Consider the following 20547-nt stretch of genomic DNA (forward strand, 5'->3'; position numbering starts at 1 on the left):
AGAGAGCAGAAGGAAGAGGGAGAAAAAGAGAGATAAATAAACATCAACATGAAAGAGAAACATTGATTGTTGCCCCCCATATGTGCCCTGACTGGGAATTGAACCCTTCAGTGCGTAGGATAATGCTCCAACCAATTGAGCCACACCTGCCAGCGCACCAGTATGATTTTTGAAAGCACACACATTACTACTGTTTGGCTTGATGAATGCCTGAAATCTAAACCCAATGCTAATATTATTAAGGCTGTGCACCCTTGCACCTCGAGGACTGCTTCTTGCCACTGAAAATAATCTGGTTCTTCCTCTTCAGGAGCACCAGAGTAACTTACCAACATTCTCTCTGAAACACAGAGGGGCAAAGAGAAGAACTGTCTGGGTTCCTCAGTTTTCTGGTTCTGATTCTAGTCCACTGTGAGGACCAGCTGTACTTCTGTCCCTTGGGTTCCAACAGAAAATCTGTATTTCTTATTAGAATTTTTTCTTCTTTTAAGCAGATTTTAATTACTTGCAAAAAAAGAACTGGACCAACACAGGCAGCAGAATTTAATTTGAACGTCTAAGCAACCTAATAGTAAAGCAGACTTTTTTTTGTAAGTACATTGAAATATTAAACCTCCTAATCAATGCTATTCACTAGAATCCATTTTGAATGAAAGACTGAATTGAAATGCATTCAGAGAAAATACATGTCATTCATGTAGAAATAATCATTCTTAATACTATAATGCCTATGAAATGAAAAACTGCATTTAATTACATTTTCTGTGACAGTGGCTTTCAAATCTATTTTAGGCAGGAGAATATTTTCTTCTAATGAAAGCTTAGGTTCATGCCCAATGCAAAACACAGATCTGCTCTGTCTGAAGCGTGTGCACATGCTGGGATTGAGGCTTGTGTGCACCCACAGGCAAAAAACCTGATGGCCAACCCCTCCCGTGTCAGAGACCCCTGAAGGATCAGCATGGAACCCCTGTGTAATCGGAGCCGGAAAGCTACTATGCTAGAAAAACAGTCACCCGTTTACACTTAATACTGCCACAACCAAGACACCAAACCAATCACATGCCTAGTTACCTGTGAGCTTTAAAACTTTTTCCATCCACGTAAATATCAATATCTGGGCAACAATGATTCATGTAAAGATTCAATAAGTCTTTTCCCAATTCAGATGCAGGTTCCAAGTCATGAATATCTTTAAAAGAGAAAACAAAACTAAAAATTAGTTTATTTAATAATATAAATATTTAAAAAATTATATTTTAACATTAACAAAAGTTTTTTCCACAGTTATCTTTTTTTAAATTATTTTCTTCTTTTTTTAAAAAAAATATTTTATTGATTTTGTACAGAGAGGAAGGGAGAGAGATAGAGAGTTGGAAACATCGATGAGAGAGAGTCATCCAGCAGCTGCCTCTTGCACACCCCCTACTGGGGATATGCCCGCAACCAAGGTACATGCCCTTGATTGGAATTGAACCCGGAACCTTGCAGTCCCCAAGCTGATGCTCTATCCATTGAGCCAAACCGGTTCGGCCACATAGTTATCTTGATTAGCTATTGAAATAGAGCAACAATAACTGGAATATTTAAGTGGAAAGTTAAAAATAAAACAACATTTTAGCCGAAACTGGTTTGGCTCAGTGGATAGAGCGTCAGCCTGCGGAGTGAAAGGTCCCGGGTTCGATTCCGGTCAAAGGCATGTATCTTGGTTGCGGGGCACATCCCCAGTGGGGGATGTGCAGGAGGCAGCTGATCGATGATTCTCTCTCATCGATGTATCTAACTTTCTATCCCTCTCTCTTCCTCTCTGTAAAAAATCAATAAAATATATTAAAAAAAAAACAAAAACAAAAAACATTTTAAATCATGTATACTTTCTGCTTTGAAATAAGTATTTCCACTTATATTTAAATATAGATATACCTTTAAATGTAGATACACATTTAAATATAGGTAATAGTATCATAAACTTATAAACCAAAATAGAAACCACTGCATGAACATCTGACATAGAAAATAAGAAAATTTTCCAATTTTGGTATTTTTCCTTCCTATTACTGGATTTATGGCTAGAATTATCAGTGATTTTAATTAAAATTCAACTGAAATAAATGGGATTTATAGAACACTTACTAGGAGTTTAGTACTAAACACAGTATGGAGAGGTATAGAACATCAATATTTTATAAATTAGCTCTACTTCAAAAAGTTCACAATTTAGGTAGTGGGAAGTAAAATATAAAACATGTATACAAAAAAGAAAAAAGAAAAACACTACTCTGTATGTCATAGCTTTGTCAGTCCAGAAACTTTCTTCTTCTTTTTTTTTTTTTTCTAAATTCTTTTTTTCTTTTTTTAAATATTTTATTGATTTTTCTTACAGAGAGGAAGGGAGAGAGATAGAGAGCTAGAAATGTCGATGAGAGAGAAACATCAACCAGCTGCCTCCTGCACACCCCCTACCGGGGATATGCCCGCAACCAATGTATATGCCCTTGACCGGAATCGAACCTGGGACCTTTCAGTTCGCAGACCAACGCTCTACTGCTGAGCCAAACCGGTTTCAGCCAGAAACTTTCATCAGTACATCTGGTGAGGATCAGTCACAGGAGACAGATTCCTACTAACCAAAATTACAAATTAAGTGTTTATAACCAGAATGCCAATATTGGCTCTACTTATCAAAGAGATCCAGAATCTGACCACTGCAAAGTGGCACCCCCAAACTCCTTAAGATGGCTTATGAGTAAGTGACCACATACCTGGTTAGCCTGGGACAGTCCCAGTTAATGCCTGTTGCTGCCCCAGAATAATTAACAACAGCAGTAATAAATTTTCACCTTTCACTCTCTCATGAGGGTCCCACACTAGCCAATAAAATAGAAGATCATCCTTTATATAAGGCTCTTCGTAATCTGGCTTCTGCTTATATCTCCAGGCTCGTTTCTTATTGTAACCATTTCTATCCTCTACTTACCTCCACCCTCACAACAAACCACTTCCAATTTTCCAAACATGCTATCTACCTGGCTCTGTGCCTCCAGACATGTTGTTTCCTTTGCCTAGAATATTCCCCTCAACTATTCTTCCTTTTAGGACTTAATTCAGACGTCACTTTCTCCAGATAGTTTTCTTTAGAAGCTTAAATCCAGGTAACATATGCCCTATTCGTGTCTTTATCACACTTTGTACATAATCCACCTATCTCCTACTGTTACTGTTGTACCTGTTATTAATATTAATAATAGGAAAGGAGCGATGTGGAGGCCAGACATTATAAGCATGGTCACCTGGTCAGCTTCACAAGGAGACTCAACTTCATATTCTCCAGGGAACCACGGGCCCATTCCCTACGATCACTAGGGGAAGAGGTCCAACAGAGGGGAAGATGGGTACGTGCACAATGAAGTTGGGGTGACACAGGAAAGGTGCTTACCTCTCAGTCTAACCTGAAACAAAGATAACTGGCTAGGGGGTGGAGCCACTGCAAGCCCACAATAATCTGGATACACATACTCCCCAGACAAAGGAATTTTCTTGGCTGCCTCGCTCCTCTTGCCTTGCTCCTGCTTCTTGCACTCACCCATGCTCCCTCCACAGCCATGTGGCCTAGAAACCACATGGCCCAGGCCCTGCGGACCCTACATGCAATGGATTGCAGCTGTGAACACAACATAACTAGCCTGATGCTGGAATGGACTGTGCAAATGTGGAGCAGAAACTGGGCAATGCCTTGATCTTAGCTCTGCAGAAGACAAAAATGGAACTTTTTCTATGGTGGGACGGAGGGAGACTGAACCTTGGAAATGCAGGGGTTTAACTCCACAGAAATAAAGCTTTCCATGATATCTCATCCTCCCACGGGGGCCTCAGGGAGTTCTTGTTCCTACGGCACACCAAGAAGTTCACTTCCATCAGCAACAGCACCCCACAGATAACACTACTACATTGTAGGACAGGAACACTACCTGTTTTGTTCACTTGTAAATCTTCAACTCCTAGCACAAAGTTGATACTCAATTGAATACTGTGATGAATAATTCAAATGACCTTCCAGGAACAAATAGCAAGTGCAAAAGCAAAGTGACTAAATATAGTTTTTGGGAGGGAAATACCAAGTAATTCAGTAAGACAAGAGCTAATGGGATACATGGGGGTTTTGAAAACAGGATGGTGTAAAGTTCTAGACAGGAGCCAGTTCACAAAATCCCTTTACACTGCAGGAAAGAATTTGAGATTTATATTAATGCTGAGTGACACCACTGGAGAATTTTTAGTAAGAGGAGTGCCACCAGCAGATTTGCAATCAACAGACATTGTTCTATATGATATAAATGGATGGCACAATGAGAGGCCTGGCAAGCAGCTGGGATGCAAATTCTCAAGGAAAATAGCGAAGTCCTAAAATAGAGAATTGGCAACATGATATATAAGAGAAGTTTTTACTTCGGAGGTAAATCAATAGACAGGTTAATAAATCAACAGAAGGGTACAAGGAGAGTAAACGAATAGAAACACAGTATAATACTAGGAGCCCAGCGTACGATGTGACACCGCCCACCATCGAGTCGCTCCCCAGATCCTGCAGCAGCCGCTGCGGGCCAGCCCTGCCTTGTTCTCTGGGCCCTGCCTCCCCCTCCAGCCCTTGAAGCAGCTGCGGCCTGCTGATCAGGCCCTCCCCTAGCACAGGCACGCCCTCGACGCTGTGCACACAACCTCCTCCTGTCCGGTTGACCCGTTCCGGTGTCCCAGTTAATTAGCATGGTTCTCTACTTTATATATGTAGATAATTCACACTGATGGGGTATTCAAATAAAGAGCAGGTTGGGAGAGGTGGATGATAAGGTCAGTTTGGGACAGGTTAAATTTTGAGATATTTAAGGTACACAGGGTGGAAGAAAAGTAGATTTACAGTTGTGAGTTTATTCTTGTATGATTATTAACTGTTGTATTATTTTTCATACAAACACCTGTAAACCTACTTTTGCTTCACCCTGTATTTAGATATATGAAGTTCAAAAAAAATAAGAACAGCAATTATCTAAAGGGCAGAAAGATGATGTGCTAGTTAAAAGAGAATGAGGAAAAACAAAGAAAATCAAGAGAGCACAATGTCATAGAACACAGAGGAAGAATCGAGGAGGGTGGTATTGGCAGTATGAAAGACTGCAAAGAAGTTAATAAAATATGGACAAGTGTCTGTGAAACTGGTAAACATGGGCATTTTCTAAGGAGTGATGGAGGAAGTGGTTAGAAGGCAGGGGGGTGAGGAGTAAAAGAACTCTTTTCACTTATACTAACTTGTTTGGCTGCTTTCCTTGGTTGTGGTGGGGCCACTGCAGAGCTCTAAACTACAGGCAGGAAAAATGGGTATCAAATACCAGCTCTGCCCAAGTCTATACGTATGGCTTTGGGAATGTCCTTTAATCCTGAGCCTTGGAATCCTGCCTATAAAAGCAGTCTGTAACCACTTCCATCTTAGTTTATCTGAGACCAAAGGAGATAAAAGATATGGATGGATATATCTCAAACCTAGAATAGACATTCATTCGTTCATTCTTATTTATTCACCACTAGAGGCCCAGTGCATGAAATTTGTGCACGGGGGGTGGGGTGGGATGGGGATGTCCCTCAGACAAGCTTGCCCCCTCTCCAATCCAGGCCCCCACAGGAAAATCCATAAACCGGCCATCAGACATCCCTCTCACAATCTGGGACCGCTGGCTCCTTACTACTCATCTGCCTGCCTGCCTGATTTCCCCTAACCACCTCTGCTTCCCTGCCTGATCACCCCTAATCACCTCTGCCTGCTAGCCTGATCTCCCCTAACCACTCTCCCCTGCTGGTCTGATAGTCCCTAACTACCTTCCCCTGCCAGCCTGATGGTCCCTAACTACCCTCACCTGCCAGCCTCATCATCCCTAACCGCCTCTGCCTTGGCCCCCGCCACTGTGGCTTGGTCCTGGAGGACCAGACGACTGGAAGATGTCTGGTCCACTGGGTCTAATTAGCATATTATCCTTTTATTAGTATAGATAATAAAGTATGGTGAATAATCAGAGTAATATAACTGAGCTAAAATCACTTTGTTATTATTATTGAACTAATCAGTAACAAAATCCTTTACTTACTGATCATTCCATATACATTCAATTCTGCTGTAACACTTGTTTTGAAAACGTAAGTTTGACCCAACAAAATTGATATATTAGGGAACAATCTTAGCATAACAGAAAACTTTCATTTGATTAGGTACAAGTTCATCCACGAGAAACACTAGGTCAATGCAGAAAACTGTACCAACTGAACTGAGCCATGGAAAAATACACAAAGCACACATAAACACCTAAAACATCCACTAGATACCAGTTCACCGCATGTTATGAGCCACACCCATCCATATCTGGTGTTACAAATTCCCATCTTATTTTAGGGGGAGTTCAACCAATATTTGGGAAACTACTTTCTATTAATATATTTACATTTCTACATGGTCTGGTCTTTCAGAATAGAGTGCTGGCAAATTTGGATAAAAGATTAACAGTCAATATGCCTTGGAAGCCAGAGATAATGTGATACCCCAAAAGATTTTGAGATGCTCCTCACCCCCAAACCATTTATTTCCTTACACTACTTTCCTCTCCCCTCACCAGAGATGTATTTACCTTCCAAAATAAAGTTCTATCTGTCTCTCTGTCTTTCTCTGGTTTGGAGGATGGGCAGATCTGCCGGAACACTATAAAAGTCACTGAATTTTCATGTTCCTCTCCGTGGTGCAATCCCACTGCATGTGAAGGAGAACATCCCGGCCTCACCACATAGCCTTATGGGAACTGGGGGTTGGAACTAGCACTAAAATGCTCTGTGCGTCATAAGCAGCTTGTTCTCTGACTCAGAGATCTCAAGTTTCCTGTTAGAACATTTATTATTTCTACATATCCGTATGTCTATAGCTATATCCTTAACATCCTCCTTCCCCACCATTCCACAGTTCACAAGCTGCAATTCCTCTGACATGCACTCTCACAAACAAGTAAAGGTTTTTTTTTCAAGTCAAATGCCCTATTTATTGAAGTATTTATATATTTCTTCACCTTTTAACATGTTTAAAACTAAGCTATCATTTTTTATTATGTTCCTATCTTTTAAAAATGTGTCATGGCAAAATTTCCAGTAATTTTTTGTGTCATGACAAAAAGTAACAGTTATTTTTGTGTTGCATGGTGTTTCTTAAGAAATGCATTACATTGTATAATAAAAGAACTGACTATGATTAGAATAAGGATAACAACATGTGGAGGCTTAAAAGGATAAATGTAAATTATATGTGTATTTATTTATAATAATTCCATCTCCAATTACTTGGGAATATGAGAGTTGACCATATTATTATTTTCATTTACCCATAAAATTTACTTTTGTTTAATTTATAAAAAGAGCACTAGAGCTTATATTTGAAGTATGCTTTTATCTAATTATATCAAAATATAATTACTTTCATGTCCACAAAATTTTATAAAAATTAACAAATAAAATGCCTTACCACTGGAAATAAAACTGTCCTCTTCATTGTTGATATCTGGAATTTCATGCTTCAGAAGAGAATAATCAGGTGATGTTTTATCTAAGAGCTCTAAAGATGGTCTTCCATCATTGTCAGTATACTTTCCAAAACTGAAGTCATGTTTAGTTTGTGGTAACACACTCTCTCCTATCTTTTTCCTAAGAATTTCCTTTTCATAGTTTTTTAAGTTTCTGTTTGATGAGTATACAATCCTAAAATACAAAATGTAAAATATTAATAGAAAGAATGATGATTCTTAAAAACTAGTTTCCTACTGTGCAGCTTTCATATACAACAACTACATAATTTAAAAACATTTAAGCCCTAGCCAGTTTGGCTCAGTGGATAGAGTGTCAGACTGCAGACTGAAGGGTACCAGGTTTGATCCAAGGCACATGCTGAGTTGCAGGCTCGATCCCCAGTAGGGGGTGTGCAGGAGGCTGTAGATCAATGATTCTCTCTCATCATTGATGTTTCTCTCTCTCCCTCTCACTTCCTCTCTGAAATCAATAAAAATATATTTTTAAAAATTTAAAATCTGAACTAACTGTAGAAAAGTCTATCTAAAATAGCAGAAAGTTTGAAAAGTAGTCTATAAATTTTTTTATGTTAAAGAGGAATATATAATGCCAACAAATTAGATAAACTAGAAGTGGACAATTCCCAGGAAGACACACCCTACCAAATCTGACTTAAGAAACGGAATAGCCAGGCCAGTGTTGCTCAGTGGTTGACCCACAAATCAGGTCCTGGTCTGATTCCCAGTCTGGGCACGGTTTGTGGGCTCTATCCCAGTGTGGGGTGTGCAGAAGGCAGCCCATCGATGGTTCTCATCATTGGTATTTCTTCCTCTTTCTCCCTCTCCCTTCCTCTGAAATCAGTAAGAAAAGAAGAAGAAACAGACTATCTGAGTAGACCTAAAATAGGTAAAGAGATCGAATTAGTAATCGAAAGTAAAACCCAGAACAAGTTGCCTTCAGTGGTGAATGCTACCAAATGTTCACAGAAGAATTAACAACTTTACAAATTTTTTCAAAGAGAAGTAGTTCCCAACTTATTCTGTGAGGTCAGTATTATCCTGATACAAAAGCACACACAGACGTCATAAGAAAAACAACCACCATAGACTGGTATCTTTAGTAATAAAAATGAAAACATCCTCAACAAAATAATAGCGAATGGAATCCAGCACATATAAAAAGAATTATACATCACGACTAATTGGGATTTAACTTAGGAAATCAAGGGTAGTTAAATATATGAAATCAATGTTATACGCCATATTCTATGGCCTGAATGTCTGTGCCCCACCCCCTGCAACCCATCAAAATTCAAATGTTAAAACTTACTGGTCAGTGTGATGGTATTAAGAGGTGGGATCTCTGCTAAGTGATTAGGTCATTAGGACAGAGCCCTCCTGAGTGGAATTATTACCCTTATAAAAGAAACTCCAAGGCTCTCCCTTGTCTCTTTCTACTATGTGAGGGCACAGTGAGAAGTCAGCAGTCTGCAACCCAGAATAGGGCCTTCACCAGAACCCTACCATCCTGGCACTCTGATCTCAGACTTCCAGTCTCCAGAACTGTGAAAGAGAAATCTCTGTTGCTGATAGGCCACCTAGTCTGTGGTATATTCATATAGCAGCCTGAATCCAGCCTGAATGGACTGAGACAGCATATCAACAGGACAAAACCTACATGATCATCTTAATAAACACCAGAAAATGCATTTAACAAAATCCAAAACCTAGTCATGACAGAACACTAAACAAACTAGGAATAGAAGAGAACATGCTCAGCCTGATTTAAAAAAAAAAAAAAAGAACACCCATAGCTAACATCATACTTATCAGTGAAAGACTGAAAGCTTTCCTTCTAAGGTCAGCAAAGATATCAGCTCTCACCACTTCTATTCAATATTTAAGTGGAGGTTCTAGTTGAGGCAATTAGGCAAGAAAAATAAATAAAAGGTGTCTGGATTGGAAAAATAATACAAAGCTTAGCTGGTGTGGCTCAGTGGTTAAGCCTTGACCCATGAACCAGAAGCTCATGGCTTGATTCCCAGTCAGGGAACATGTCTGGGTTGTGGGTTCAATTCCCAGTAGGGGGTGTGCAGGAGACAGCCAATCATGATTCTCTCTCATCACTGATGTTTCTCTCTCTCTGTACCTCTTTAAAAAAAAATAATAAAATAAATAAATAAATATATATATATATATATTTTTATATCATTGGTATTTTTTATATCAAAATATATATATATATTTTTTTAAAGAATACACAAAGCTATCTCTATTTACAGATGACAAACCCATACACAGAGGCTGAATTAATGAGTAATGTTCAATGATTTAATCATTTGTGCCTATGTAATGATGCCTCCATAAAAACCCTAAAGGGTGGGGTTCGAAGAGGTTCAGGTTGGTGAACACGTAAAGATATTAGGAGAGTGGTTTGCCCAGAGAGGGCATGGAAGCTCTGTGCCCTTTTCACATACCTGGCTCTATTCGTCTCTTCCATCTGACTATTCCTGAGTAAGATCCTTTATAATAAAACCAGAGGCCCAGTGCACGTAATTCGTGCACGGGGAAGGGGGCATCCCTCAGCACAGCCTGCACCCTCTCCAATCTGGGATCCCTCTCACAATCCAGGACTGCTGGCTCCCAACTGCTTGCCTGCCTGCCTTTCTGATTGCCACTAACCAGTTCTGCAGCCAGCCTGATCACTCCCTAACCATTCTCCTGCCAGCCTGATTGCCCCTAAATGACCTCCCCTGCAGCCTGATCACCCCTAATTGCTCTCCCCTGCAGGCCTGGTCTCTCCCAACTGCTCTCCCCTGCAGGCTTGATCGCCCCCAACTGCCCTCCCTTTCTAGCCTGGTCTACCCCAACTGCCCTCCTCTGATGACCTGGTCACCCCCAACTGCCCTCCTCTGCTGGCCTGGTCACCCCTAACTCCTCACAACTCCCCTCCCCTGCAGGCTATCTTGTGTCTATAAGGGGGCAGCCATCTTGTGTCTTGAAGTGATGGTCAATTTGCATGTATATAATTCTAGAGGCCCAGTGCATGAAATTCATGCATAAGTAAGGTCCCTAGGCCTGGCCGGCAATCAGGGCCAATGGGAGCCTTCCTTCCCCCAGCTGGTGGCTGCTGGCTGGGGCCTTCCTTCATTCTGTGCCATCCCCCTGGTGGTCAGCGCACAACATAGCAAGCGGTTGGACTCCCGATTGGTTGAACTCCTGAGAGGACAATTTGCATATTAGCCTTTTATTATATAGAATTAGAGGCCCAATGCACAAAATTTGTGCAAGAGTAGGGTTTCCTTCCCCCAGCTGCTAGCACTGGTCTCCCTCCAGCACCTGGAACCCAGGCTTCCCTCGCAGCCCCAGCAGCCCCAGCTTCGTCTGAAAGGTCATCCAGGACATCGGTCTAATTAGCATATCACACTTTTATTATTATAGATATACATCCTATAATAAACCCTAATATGCAAATCAACTGAACAGTGGAATGACCAATCACTATGATGCACACTGACCACCAGGGGCAGATGCTCAACACAAGAGCTGCTTCCTGGTAGTCAGTGTGCTCCAACAGGAGCCAGGCTCACACTTGGCAAGTGCAGTGGCAGCGGCGGGAGGTCCTGGACTGCGAGAGGGCACAGGCTGGGCTGAGGGACCCCCTCCCCCAGTGCATGAAATTTCGTGCACCAGGCTTCTAGTGTGTGACACTGACTAATATGTGTTTTTCTCCTGTCTTATTTGACTATATAGATGCAGGCTATGGAGTAGTAAAGGGTTGCACTTAAGGTTTAGAGTTTTGACATGCAAATAAGACAAATTCAGAGGGGTGGGGGAATAGAGGCTGTATGTAAAGAAAGTGACACAGTGATAGAAAGGAATGTAAGCAGAGTAAGAATGGAAATGAAAACATCAGCAGATAAAAAACAATAAAATTTTGTAAGATTAACTACAGGTCCTGGTGGAGTTAATGAATTATTAGAATTCGAGTTTTAAAGGAGTGAATTAGAAAAATAGGAGGCAGAAGTTGAGAGTGAGATGCTTGGAATCTGATTGTGGAGTATTGCAGTTATTGATAATGACATAACATTATTTGACTTGGTATTGAGTGGTCAACAAGATTACCAAAAAATGGGAATTAAGGAACTAAGAGGCCCTCGTATTAAAAAAACACAATCTATGCCCTGGCTAGTTTTCTCAGTGGTTAGAACATCAGCCCGTGGACCAAAGGGTCTCGAGTTTGGTTCCTGGTCAAGGGCACGTACCTTTGTTGTAGGTTCAATCCCTGGCTCTGGTGGCAGAGGGTTAGAGACGCTGGGCTACAAAGGTGATTTTTAGTTGTCTGGTATCTAGCCATGGAAAGATTAGAGCAGAGGCATATTGCTTTCTGGAGTGTAAGAACCAGATAAAAGACATGGGTGCCTGAATGAACTCTGGACTGGATGGTTTGCTTATCAAAGGCATTCTTTCAGGAATTAGCTAACTGCGGGGCCCTACTTCATCAGGGTCAGTAGGGCCCCAAATGCCAAAGTATCAAGAACACAGAAAATATAGTTAAGTATAATTAATTGAAGAGTATACCTATCCGCCGAAGCCAGTTTGGCTCAGTGGATAGAGCATCCGTCTGCAGACTGAGGGGTTCCAGGTTTGATTCTGGTCAAGGGGCATGTACATTGGTTGCGGGCACATCCCCAGTAGGGAGTGTGCAGGAGGCAGCTGGTCAATGTTTCTCTCTCATTGATGTTTCTAGCTCTTTGTCCCTCTCCCTTCCTCTCTGTAAAAAATCAATAATATATATATATATATATATATTTTTAAAAAGTATATCTATCCCCACCCACCTCCAGCCCTACTAGTCAGTATAAAGAATGTAGGAGAGAAAACAGCCAGCACCCGAAAAAAGATGCAGGGGAAATGGAATCCTTGGCTTTGTGTTCTATATGTTTACCTTATTGACACTTTATTTTAGTATTTCCCAGTTATTGATGTGAAACTTAAAATTCAAAGATCTTCCCTCTTTTCTTTCCTTTACACACACCTGCACACATATAAACATACATATACTCTCACAACTATAATATGGGAAGTCTTGCTGGGAAATTAAAGATTTTTATGACCCTGAGTTAAATTTTAATCATGAGATCATAAAGCAAACACTACTTTCCACTAATAATCATTTGATCCATATTTGAAGTCACTGTATATAAAGCAACTTTTCAAAAACTGTATTTCTAAATCTAACTCAAGTATACACCAAAATACTCTATATTAAATAGCAACATAACAGAATATTTCAAAAATGTTATTGGTTATTTAAATAGAAAGAATGTGTATTGAAGACCCTTATAAGGAGTGAATTTCACAAAGTAAAAACTCAAAAATCTTTTTATCAGTATTTTTTACTAAACAAAAAATTTAACCTCATATTTTACATTATAACCTTCTACTTATGCTTTATATTAATGTAGAGAAGTTTCCATGTAAAGTGCTAAAAAATGGGAGAGGGTACATAACAAACACTTTCTATTATATACGTAAGAGAATACATGAGATACCCTGGGGATGTTCACATCAATGAGATGATTTAATCTCAAGGAGCTTATATAACAGACAATCATGGCTAACCTACTACAAAACAGAATGTGACTAAGTGCTTAAAAGAGAGGACTGTGAAGCTCAAAGCCATTTACTCCAAACTCCTGTTCTAAATATGAAAGAAAAAAAAACCCCACAAGCTAACAGAAATCATAAAACAAGATAATGCACAGCCAGAAGGCAAATCTCTGTCTTGTTGCCAAATTCAATCAATGCTTCTTCCACTCTACCATTCTGTCTCTCATTCCATCTTTTTTCTATCCGTTTTTATTTATTTATTTTTTAACTGTATTATTATTCCATTATTAAGGAATTCACCTCTATTACTGACACGAAGTTCAGGTTGGATTAACTGATGAGTTTCTTGAGGTACCTAAACCTCACTCTGGACTTCCTGGTTATAACCACTTTCTATCTCAACTAAAAGCCAGACTCAGGAAGCCTCAATCCCTGCCCTCTCATTCCTGTGAGATGCCAAAGTCAACTATGGAGGAGCTTTTTTCAGAGGAGAAGAGGACTTTGTCTTTTCAGATGACAAGCCCTCTACTTTGCCTTAAAAGACAGATAGCAACCCAAACCACAAACAGATTGTGACCTCAAAAATCTCAATTCTACCATTTTTAATAACAAATAAAGAATAACATTGATGGAATTTCTCCTTTTCTCTAATAAATAAAAATTTGGTCTAAACCAAGCATCTTCTTATAAACATACACTCAATACCTAAAGAAATGTGTAATATCATAGGACCAACTACTATGAATTACACTTATTAAAATGTATTTAGTGCTTACGATATGGCAGGTCACTGTGCTAAGTGCTTTATGAGCATCTCATTTAACCCTTACAACAACCTCTGAAGTGGGTATTGTGGTGATGTCCATTTTTTTCAGGTGAGGCAACTAATGATAACTGTGCAAATTCATAGTTAGAAGTGGTGGATCCGGCTTGACTACAAAGCCTGCTCTTACAGCAATGCCACTATAACACCTAGTAGAAAATATATATATACATTTAAAATGGATAGTTGAAACTCAATGATGAGCCTATGATCTATACTGGAAGATAATAATGATTTTCTAAATTTCTCTTACAGTCTCTGTTTAAATTATATGTCACTGTTCTTATACCTGGGGAGAAGCTAAGATTAGGCAATTTCCCATTTATGCTTGTAGGAGCTTCATATAAGAAACTCTGAAATAAATAAGCCATTGAAGCAATGGCTGGAGCATAAAACGAAGAAAAAATAAGCCAAATCACAGAAATATAATTAAAATTTAATTACTCAAAAGTAATTTTTACACTAAAGTCAACATGATTTTGATTATAGGCAAGAAGTATGTCAGCAAACAGCTAAAAGCCTAGCATCTAAAAAACACCCAGGATCCAGAACATAAAAACAGAAAAATATGAGTTCTCATAAAAGTCAAACTGATAACTGGCATTAAGGACAGACGTACAGACCAATGAAATAGAACTGAGAGACCAGAAATAAACCCTAACATTTATGTGTCTGCTTAGACTGCCATAACAAAGCATCATAGACTAGTGGCTTAACTAAAATAAATTTATTTCTTACAATTCTGAAAGCTGGAAGTCCAAGATCAGGGTGCCACCATTGTCAGGTTCTGGTGAGAACTCTCTTTATGGCTTGTAGTTAGTCAACTTCTTGCTGTATCCTCACATGGCAGAGACAGAGCAGACTCCCTGGTATATCTTCTTACAAGGACACTATTCCCATCATGAGGGTCCCACCCTCATGCCCTCATTTAAATCTAATTACCACCCAAAGGCACCAAATATAGTCCCTGAATATCATCACACTGGAGGTTATGACTTCAACATATAAGTTTGGGGTAAAACAATTCAGTCCATAGCAATGGGCAATGGGTTTTCAACAAGGATGTAGAGGCAATCTTATGAAGAAAGAAGTCTCTTCAAAAATGGTCCTGGAATAACTAGATATCACACACAAAAGAATGAAGTTGGACTCTTCCTTATATAAAAAACAAACTCTAGGAGAGAATCCAAGATGGCTGCTCGGGTAGGCAACTAGCCGCAGCCGCACACAACAATTTTAATAAAATTCAACTAAAATATAAAATGGACATTACCCAGAACTACAGGAAAGTCGACTGACTGGAAATCCTACAACAAGAAGCAAGGAGAAAACCAGAAGGAGGCTCGGAGGAGCTGTAAAAGCCCAAGGTATGGAGACGCGGCGCTCGGAGAGGACGGAGCCGGAGAGGAGGGAGGCCGAGTGCCTGGCGGGCGTTCCCAAGCGGGAAGGAGAGAAAACTCCGACTGTGCTGGGCCCCTGACTGCTCTGAACCCCCGTTCTGGGCCAGACCCCGGGGACTCAGGCTCAGCCATAGGGAGCTGGGCTGTAAGTCGGAACCCCGGGGTAGCGGAGAAAGGAGGTCCCGGAGGCGCGCACACTACCCCCAGAGAAGGGACGGTCGGCTGTGCCGCGGGATTGCCCTGACGGGAAGGAGACTGGGGCTCCAGACTGCTGTGAACGCCACCTCCAACTCCACTTCCAACTGAACTGAACCCCAATACCGGGCTCATTGTGGGAGAGCATAGACTGTTTGGCAGCAGGCGAAAATCGAGGGCACCTTTCTCTCAGAGGCGCCGGCAGCGAGCACTGAAGGACCCGCATAGGGCGGGGCTGACGGAAGCCAAAGCTGCAGGCTCCACCCTGAAATCCCGTCCCATCTGTAACTGCGAAATGCGACAACAAAATAGATCACAAACGAAAGAAATGGAGGACAAAAAGCGTCTGGATATAGAGTTCAAATCTACGCTTATAAGGTTTTTCAAGAATTTCCTAGAAAAGATGGATAAGGCCTATGAGGATATGAAAAGAGACCATCAAGAAATGATAAGGGAACAACAAGAAATAAAGAATACATTGTCTGAAATAAAAAATATTCTACAGAGTCCTAAAAACAGAAGGGAAGATCGCAAGAATCAAGTCAAAGATTTGGAACATAAAGAGCCAGAAGACACTCCTCCACAGAAGCTAGAAGGCAAGAGAATCCAGAAAATTGAAGATAATGTAAGAAACCTCTGGGACAACTTCAAGCGAACCAACATCAGAATTATGGGGGTTCCAGAAGATGAGAGAGAGCAAGATATCGAAAACATACTGAAAGAAATAGTGACAGAAAACTTCCCCCACCTGGTGAAAGAATTTGACTTACAAGCCCAGGAAGTGCACAGAACTCCAAACAAAAGGAATCCAAAGAGGACCACACCGAGACACATCATTATTAAAATTCCAAGAGCAAAAGATAAAGAGAGAATATTAAAAGAAGCAAGAGCAAAGAAGGTAATAACTTATAAAGGAGCACCTATACGATTGTCAGCTGACTTCTCAACAGAAACCATGCAGGCCAGAAAGGAATGGCAAGAAATATACAAGGTGATGAATAGCAAGAACCTACAGCCAAAAATAAGCTACCCAGCGAAGCTATCACTCAGAATCGAAGGCCAGATAAAGAGCTTCACTAATAAAAAAAAGCTAAAGGAGTTCATCACCACCAAACCAGAATTATATGAATTGCTGAAGGGGGTTCTTTCAGAAGAGAAAGTAAACAAAGATAAAAATTATGAACAACAAATACGTAATTATCAACAAGTGAATCTAAAAACCAAGGAAATTAAAAAAATCTGATGAACAATATTAACTGTTGAATATAATAGAATCAGAGGTATGGAAGGGGAGTGAACTGACAATTCTTGGGGAAAAGGGGAGAGGGGGGCGTGGGAAGAGACTGAACATAAACTGTGCACCTATGGATGAGGACAATGGGGAGAGGGGAAAGGGCAGAGGGTGGGGTGGGAACCTGGTGGAGGAGAGCAATGGTGGTGGTGGGGGGGAAGGAACATTTGTAATAATATGAAAAATAAAAACTTATTAAAAAAATAAATAAATAAAATAAAAAATAAAAAACAAACTCTAGCCGAAACCGGTTTGGCTCAATGGATAGAGTGTCAGCTTGGGGACTGAAGGGACCCGGGTTTGATTCCGGTCAAGGGCATGTACCTTGGTTGTGGGCATATCCCCAGTAGGGGGTGTGCAAGAGGCAGCTGATCGATGACTCTCTCTCATCGACGTTTCTAACTCTCTCTCTCTCTCCCTTCCTCTCTGTATAAAATCAATAAAAATATATTAAAAAAAAGAATTAATAAGCCTTTAAAAAAAAAAAAAAAAACTCTAAATGGATTATAGAGGGCTAAATGTAAGAGCTAAAAGCATAAAACCAAGGATACGTTGCCATCTCCACCTAGAGCTGTTGCTTGTGGTTTAGACTTCATACCCCAAGACCTGGTCCTTTTTTGGCTAGTATATGGCTCCATAAACCCTTTCTTAAAAAAGATAAAATAAAATAAAAGCATCCTATCCTATATAATAAAAGGTAACATGCAAAGTAACTGAATGTCAAAACGACCAGTAGCTATGATGTGCACTTACCACCAGGGGGCAGACGCTCACAGGAGCTGACCCCTGATGGTCAGTGTGCTCCAACAGGGGGAGCACACTCAGCCAGAAGCCGTTCATGGCTGGCAAGCACAGCAGCCGTGGCAGGAGCCTCTCCCGCCTCTGCGGCAGCACTAAGGATGTCCTACTGACGGCTTAGGTCTATATGTCTGTCCTTAATTCAGTTTAAAGATCTGCTCTTCTTATCATCTGGAAATGACACTTTGAGGGCCCCCAAGAGGCAATACCTCATCCCTAACTCAGAATGTCTTATACCTCAGTCCCCTTTTCTATCTCTGCTCATCTCATATATGTGGCGTTCCCATGTGCACGAGATTAAATTTATTTACTCTTGACAATCTGCCTCCTGTTGATTTGATTATTTGGCCAGCCAAAAGAAGCAGAGGAGGGAAAGAGAAAAATTTCCCCTTCCTCACTTATTATCAATAACTGAAATAAAATACCACTAGCCAGTACATACCTAGCCCTTCACACATGACATTGCCCAAAATAGGGCACAATAAATATCTACTAAGTAAGTATATGTGAGGGTTGGTAGGGCAGAAAATCACTAAAATATTATTAGAATGATACTAACTTCCATATATTAGAGAAAGGGAAGAAATGATGGATGGCAGTATTTAAATTACTGAAATGAAATACAAATAAACATCTCAAGATTTATAAACATAAAAAACTTAGTTAACAATTTTTATAATGCTTATTCATATGCCAGGCATCTTACATTTGAGGAAATTCCAGGAAAATAGGGATTAAGTGTGAGGCACACATCTACCAAATGGCAGAGAAGGGAATTTGATTCCAGGCACTTTAGTCCTAGAGCCCATGTTCTTAAACACTCAGTCAGCAATTTTCAACCAGTGTGCTGTAAGAATTTCTAAAACATGTAATACCTGACTATCTAGTCGGGTCACTGGACTCTTTTTCCTTAGATTGTCAAATTTAAAAAATGACAACAGCCAACATAACAATAGGTAATCGGATGTGAATAAATAAAAATTATACTGATTTTTGTCAGATCGGCAAAAAACATTTTTAAAAATTTGTATGCTGTAGTATTGTAGTAATTATTTTATATGTGCCATAAGATAGAAAAGGTTGAAAATCAATGTACTAAGGTATTTAAGACCTCTCTAAAGTCCTTTAAATAGGTTCTTTAAAAAGAGATATAATTTTGAGTAAATACATTAGAAAGTACTTTCCCTTGGATACATTTAGCAAAAATTAGTGTCAAATAATTATACAATTGAACAGATAACAGCAAAGCATCTAAATTGAATTCTATTCGATTAGAAATGGGGATTAACATAAAGTACTTTATCCCATTATTTAACAATGACCATTCTCTAACTTCACCAAAAGCAAGTTCAATGGAAGTTCTATTTTCAAAAATGTTGACCACATACAAGTCAAGAGAATAAAATTTATGATCTCATATTTTTATAAACATACATAATTTACTTAAAGCTTTCTATATCAATAATATAGAGATTCTCAACAGAAGGCAAATTTACCCGGAGAACTTGTGGCAAGGTCTGGAGATATTTTGGTTGTCACAACCTGTGGGGGAGGAGCTCTAGGAAGGATGTGGAGGGGAAGTGCTACTGATATCTAGTGGCTACAGGCCAGGGATGCTGCTAAACATCCGAAAATGTTTAGCAGCCCTTACAACAAAGAATTATTTAACCCAAAATGTCAACAGTGCTGCTGTTGAGAAATTCTGGCATAGAGTAATTCATTCAAATTAACAGATAGCTCACTACTCATTTCTTCTCTCTCAGGATCAATCTCAAGTTAGTATGTAGCCTCTACCAATACTAAGTCTCCTGATACCCTAATACTAATACTTAGCCTCCACTAATACTAAGTTAAGATAATTTGGAATTTAAATGAATGGATTTTTCTTAGAAGTTTATAAAAATATATGACATGACATATAAATATGTTTTAAAAATGATTACACATTAGACTTAAATATAAGAGAAAAAAAGTAAAGAAAGCACTTACTGTAAAAATGTTCTAAATTCTGAAGCTTCAAAGTTCTCCACAGCAATAGGCTCATGATTTGTTAAATTATTTGATATTTGTCCAATACTATGAAAATAGAAGTCAGGAACCCTTGCAAAAAGGACTGCTCTGTGTGCTTTGAACACAGTACAACCTATAGAGAAAGTAACATCTGTATGGATTTCTTCCCTTAGAAGCCTGTCAGGAATAAAAAGGAACAATAGTTTAATTAGTGATACTCACAGATATATAATACTAGAGGCACGAAATTTGTACGGGGGTGTGTCCCTCAGCCTGGCCTGCACCCTCTTCAATCTGGAACCCTCCGGGGATGTCCAACTGCCGGTTTATACCTGGAGGATCAGGCCTAAACCAGCAGTCCGACATCCCTCTCACAATCCAGGACCACTGGCTCCTAACTGTTCACCTGCCTGCCGGCTTGATCCCCCTAACAGTTCTCCCCTGCCATCCTGCTCGCCCCTAACCACCTCTGCCTTGGCCCAGCCACCAAGGCTTTGTCTGGACAGACGTCCGGAAGGTCATCTGAAAGATGTCCGGTTTAACTAGAAAATTACTCTTTTATTGGTATAAATATCCATTTTTGTAAAGTAAGTTTTAAAAATAACACAAAATAAATGCAGAGGTAACATAAAATAAATATGTTAATATAAAATGAGTTTGTTCTTGGTCCATTTCGAAGAACACTATTTAATATTGGCTATGAGTCTAATTTTCCAAAAGTTATATGTGAAAATCAAAGTAATTTCACTAAAAGAGTAAAACTACTTTTTCAAAAAAATATTTTTTATTCCTTTTAATAATAGTAATACTTATTTCCTGCTATTTGTGTTGATT

General features: G+C 39.7%; 1 protein-coding gene across 2 annotated transcripts in view; it reads right to left on the reverse strand.

The window, feature by feature from the left end:
* The window catches only part of BTBD8 (BTB domain containing 8), an 84681-nt gene that overhangs the window by 56764 nt on the left and 7370 nt on the right, over positions 1-20547 (reverse strand). For both annotated transcript variants that reach the window (XM_084873371.1, XM_084873370.1), the window contains exons 2-4: positions 19693-19890; positions 7544-7776; positions 1075-1192 (exon numbers count right to left, since the gene is read on the reverse strand). In XM_084873371.1, the coding sequence (XP_084729497.1) occupies positions 1075-1192; positions 7544-7776; positions 19693-19890 (549 nt within the window). The remainder of the gene's footprint in view (positions 1-1074; positions 1193-7543; positions 7777-19692; positions 19891-20547) is intronic.

Source organism: Pipistrellus hanaki (genome assembly GCF_964339955.1).
Source record: "Pipistrellus hanaki genome assembly, chromosome: 2".
NCBI lineage: Eukaryota > Metazoa > Chordata > Mammalia > Chiroptera > Vespertilionidae > Pipistrellus > Pipistrellus hanaki.